Raw genomic sequence first — 5,000 nt, forward strand, 5'->3', positions numbered from 1 at the left:
CCCGCCCCTCCACCAGGTGGGCCTCGCCGCCGACGGTGAAGAGGGCGGAGCTGCCGCTGAAGAGCAGCTGGATCTCGTAGGGGTTGCGGCGCGTCCCGTAGGAGAGCAGCACGGTGCGGTTGGGGGCGGAGTCGGCGGCGGTGGGCTTCACCCACAGGCAGGCGGTGAAGGCGGACAGCGAGAGGGGCACGCCGGGGAGCACCGCCGCGTAGATGCGGCGCGAGCGCATGGGGAAGAGCAGAGACGACTCGCAACCTGCACACACACACACACACACACACACACACACACACACACACACACACACACATGCACACGCTTTAGCTAGCTGCCGGTTGTTGTCGTCTGGCAGACTGTAGAAAAGTGGAAAGTTGGAGAGTGAGAATACGATGGAGAGAGTGGAACGGTGGTTGTGTGTTGAAGTAAGGAGAAACAGACAAGGTAGTCATTGTTTGTTTGGTTGTTTGAAATATCGTCCGTCTTCTTTTCTGTGTTCCAAACTAAACAACACTGATTTGTTTCCCCCAGATGATCCGCTGAGCTTAGACAGGGACTCTGTACGGGGCTGCTCTTTTGCATCCTGAATGCCCCTCTCCCCTGTTTTCTGACCGTTGTTACCCCCGGATACTGTAATTTAGTGTATCCAATATTTGGAGTGTGTGTAGCGAGCCAAGCTCCCCTGGGGTCTCTGCAGTCATCAAACCAATTTCCATCCCATTATTTTCACACTCGCATGGACGTCAGCACTAGATAAGAGTCCCTCTGAAATCTGGTTCAGATCAGTGTTACATCCAGGGTCACCACCAAGGTCAATGAGTTCATGCTCAAACTTTAGATTGACCCGCCAGACTGGCTGTCAAGAGGTTTTCTATTTATTTCATAATTTCTGTGCCTGTTCAATTTCAGATAATTGTATTGATAGTTTAACAGCATTAAGATAATATACGAGTTTTAAATTGTTTTCTTACCAGTAGAGTTTGCCGTAGAGAAAACACCGTACAAAAGACGACTATCGACCCTAAATCACGTCGTCGCCAGAAAGATCCCCGCTCCAACCTCACATGGGATGAAGATGTAATAGAAGATGATGATGATGATGATGATTGGTTAACCCCCCGGTTTGTACTGGAAGCCTCCCAGTCACCCAGTTCAACTGGTTTCCCCTCGCGAGGGACGAGTGACTCAGCTTCATCGTCACCAACGTCATCATCCTCATTATTGACCCTGACATGTTTTCTAACACGCTGCGTCACTCAGGGACCTTCTATTAACAATGCGTATCATTTCAGGGTTTGCCGAACCCTAACTTATGCGTGGACCTAAACCCAAGGGTAAAGAGACAGTAGCGTATGGCTGTCTCAAGCTATTATCATACGTAGTACATCAAGCTGTAATTTATGTTTCGAAGGGTTTCGAACAGTTAAACACTGTTTAATGTGTATTGTGTATTGTGAATTAGCATTTTGCTGATGTACCTCAACGTTTTGTGTGAGAGAGAAAGAGAGACGGAGTGAGAGACAGAGAGAGAAGAGAGAGAAAGAGAGAGAGAGAGACAGAGAGCACTCTGTGTGAGGGCCTTGGAAAGGAATAAGCTTCCTTTGAGATAATGTAATATAGAGTCGGGTGCTTGGGGCCAAAACAACACTGTGGGAGATATGCATTTTGTGTGTGTGTGTGTGTGTGTGTGTGTGTGTGTGTGTGTGTGTGTGTGTGTGTGTGTGTGTGTGTGTGTGTGTGTGTGTGTGTGTGTGTGTGTGTGTGTGTGTGTGTGTGTGTGTGTGTGTGCATTGCTCTAGTTTCAAGCTCTTCCAACCTAATACAACCTTTCTCCAGACATTCTATGATTGAGGAACACTATTGATCTACTTAAGACCAGGGAGCAAAATACTGATTCATATTTGTTTCTTATATAAAACATGAAATATTACAGAGCAGGAAAACTGTGTGAGTGTGCTTGTGTAGAAAGAGTGAAAAACAGCCCCCATCTGTTTCTGCTTTCCAGGGTGCTTCATGTGGTTACCGTGCCAACCTGCAAATGATTATACAGCCCCTCGTATGTAGGTCAAAAATTTACATTTTGAACACAATGTGTGTGTGTTTGTGAACTAACTTGTGTGTGTTTCATGATTGCGTCCCTCTTTGCGTACTCCACTTCATGTCTTGTGATTGTGTACTCCACTGTTTGTCTTGTGTGTGTGTGTCGTTGTGTGTGTGTGTGTGGTTGATGTATCGCCATTGAGAAGTTTATGTCTGATCCATTGCACGATTGAGAGTCAGGGCCATCGAAATTGGGCAGATGCCTCCATAGGAGCTCGATTTGATTGGACGTAGTTCCCATACCCGCACTCTCGTTTGCTTCCACTGACCTCATCGTTCATCGCCACAATTTCCTACTGACTGATCATTGGCACCTCGCCAGACCAACAAATTCCCGCAGGGCCGATGACATACTGTAGTATGTACTGCTCTGATGTGGTTGGCCCGTCGTCACGGTTAATTCAGCAGGACCATGTGATCCAATTAGCAGTTCTACAGTACTGTGGGTGAGTCAAACACACGGGTGTCTGACTCACAGCCAAACGGTCCTTGGCTCTATGCCAATCAGGGAATGTCATCATTCCCTGAATTGGCCACCAATTATTAATCTCAAGCTATCTGTAGTATAGTATGTTTGTATTATCATTATTATCCTATTCATCCTGTATGTCTATGGGTCAGGGCTGTACAACTCGAGACCCTTTTTACCTTTTTTTTTACCTGACTATTTAGGTAGTTGAACGTGAACTTTCCTCGGTCTGGACGAGTTGGTCTCAACAGAGTCCAGCTGCCTTGAAAAATAATAAACTCGTTCTTGACTCAGAATGGAAAAGCTCTGGCCTTTGACTTGTCTTGGACTCGACAAAGGTGGTCTTGACTACAGCCCTGCTATTAGTCATTCTAAAGAGCATGCATAGAATCTGCATATTTAATGTAGGACTGCTGAAGGTGCTTCTTTTGAACAAACAAAAACATGAGGGAACAGGATGTAATAATCTGATCAATAAACAATCTTCAAAATATAAGATAACCTTTAGAGAGGAAGTATTTTGGCCCGAGGTTTAATGACAGAGAACTGCTGAACAATGGGGGCATGAGGATCTGTTGCTACATGAGGAGATGGATTGCAAAAAGGCGTCCAGGATCAGATACAGGAAGGAGAAGATTGAGTAGTGTACTGGATGACCAGTAAGGTCATCCAGTACACTACTCAACCCCCGCCCCCCCGCTCAGGGGGGGCCTCCTCCAGAGACCATGGTATGTGAGTGAAAGAGAAAAAAGAGGGGTCGAACAGGAATCCAGACGGGTCCCCCCCCATTGCGATCACTCAAGGACAGGATGGGACGTCTCACCTGCGGGCAGGTATCTCTGCCTTGTTGACCTCGTCACCTGCTGCAGCTGCGCCCGCGTCTCCTGCAGCTCGGTCACCACAGCGGCTAGAGTCCTCTCCAGGGCGGCCATGCCCTCCCTGGGCGGGGTCACTTCCTGCTCCAGGCGACCCTTCCCGTCACCCGCCAGTCCCTGGGCCCCCGTCTTGGAGTCCGACGCGGACGGCGACGCCGGTCCCAGCCCGGCGCCGAGACAACTCGACTCCAGCTTGGCCAGCCGGGAGCCTTGGGCCCGCGCCGCGGACAGCACCTGCTGCAGCAGGGCCTCCTCCCGGTCGGAGGGGCCCCTGGAGGAGGGGCCCGGCAGGCTGATGCGCTCGAGGGTGTCACGCAGCCGCTTCTCCAGCATCAGGGACAGCCTTCTCCCCGCCATCTCCACGGCGACCCCGCACGAACCGCCGTTTTGCGCCACCATCCTGCCGCAAGAGACCGAGGATTATGGAGCCCGTCGAAGGAAAACTCGAGGATACAACGCGGCTGGCGCGAGGTTCAATTTGGATTCAGATTGTGGTTCATTGTCGCTTGTGAACATCACTAGGAACATTAAGTGGAAGAAAACATGAATCAATAATTTAATGAGTAACAAATGATGATCGATCAGCTCATTCGAATGACTCCCGATATTTAGTTACTAAGCTAACTTCAAAGGGATCATTCAGAACTAAACCCTGATTCAACGCTTTGGTCAGGGATTCAGGAAACATGGAAACAAACTGACAAGCACACGCAAAGTAGCGCTCTGTCGCTCATCGTCGTGTAGTTTGACACGATCGCCTCTGACCTCCGGACCAACCTGAGGAGTTCTGCACGCAGCGAGCCCATCTCCACCTTGATGATGTCATCGGCGTATTGCAGTAGCATGTTCTCCCTCATCTGACTGTTCTCCAGCATAGAGAACATCTTGTCCCACTTGGTCAGATCCCCAGAGCTGCAGGGAGAGGGGCTTGGTGTGGCTAGAGAGAGAGAGAGAGAGAGAGAGAGAGAGAGAGAGAGAGAGAGAGAGAGAGAGAGAGAGAGAGAGAGAGAGAGAGAGAGAGAGAGAGAGAGAGAGAGAGAGAGAGAGAGAGAGAGAGAGAGAGAGAGAGAGAGAGAGAGAGAGAGAGAGAGAGAGAGAGAGAGAGAGAGAGAGAGAGAGAGAGATTGTATGTTGATTACAAAACACGTTGATTACAAACCCACAAGGATGTTTATAGGAAAGTTTAAACAAGGCTCTGGAAATGTGTGCTTAAGAGCTCCTTTGTTGTCCTTTTTTGGGCAGTTTAAGAAGAGAGATGGCTCAGGAAATGTTAGGAAGGTGAGAGAGATGGTAGATAAGAAAAGCAATCACTTCTGTCCTTGGATGTGAGTCACGGCTTCAGTCAAAGGTTGGAGGAGGAAAAAAAAAGTGATGAGGACAGAGGGACTGAACCGAGGACCATGGGTGAGAGGGAAGGAGATCGTCGATCAGCCACCCTGTTCTTGTTAACGTCGGAGCCTCAACAACTCTGTTTATACTTGCAAAGGTATTTCACACACAAGTATCAAAGGATTTGTTTTTCTTTCAGCAGCCTGTACTGAAAGGTTCAAACTCAATGA

The 5,000-nt window shown here is 48.8% G+C and overlaps 2 protein-coding genes across 3 annotated transcripts in view; one reads left to right on the top strand and one right to left on the bottom strand.

The window, feature by feature from the left end:
- Positions 1–5,000, top strand: part of veph1 (ventricular zone expressed PH domain-containing 1) — a 66,009-nt gene that overhangs the window by 16,325 nt on the left and 44,684 nt on the right. The window lies entirely within an intron of this gene.
- ptx3a (pentraxin 3, long a) overlaps positions 1–5,000 on the bottom strand; it is a 9,118-nt gene that overhangs the window by 2,109 nt on the left and 2,009 nt on the right. The window contains exons 2-5 of one of the 2 annotated variants that reach the window (XM_030381522.1): positions 4,219–4,378; positions 3,617–3,841; positions 3,390–3,586; positions 1–255 (exon numbers count right to left, since the gene is read on the bottom strand). The exon at positions 1–255 is cut by the window's left edge and continues 2,109 nt beyond it. In XM_030381522.1, coding sequence (XP_030237382.1) covers positions 1–255; positions 3,390–3,586; positions 3,617–3,841; positions 4,219–4,378 — 837 coding nt within the window. Of the gene's footprint in view, positions 256–3,389; positions 3,842–4,218; positions 4,379–5,000 lie in introns of both variants that reach the window. The other variant, XM_030381521.1, reaches the window with a different exon arrangement.

This window comes from Gadus morhua, chromosome 16, assembly GCF_902167405.1.
Source record: "Gadus morhua chromosome 16, gadMor3.0, whole genome shotgun sequence".
In the NCBI taxonomy this organism is placed as follows: Eukaryota; Metazoa; Chordata; class Actinopteri; order Gadiformes; family Gadidae; genus Gadus; species Gadus morhua.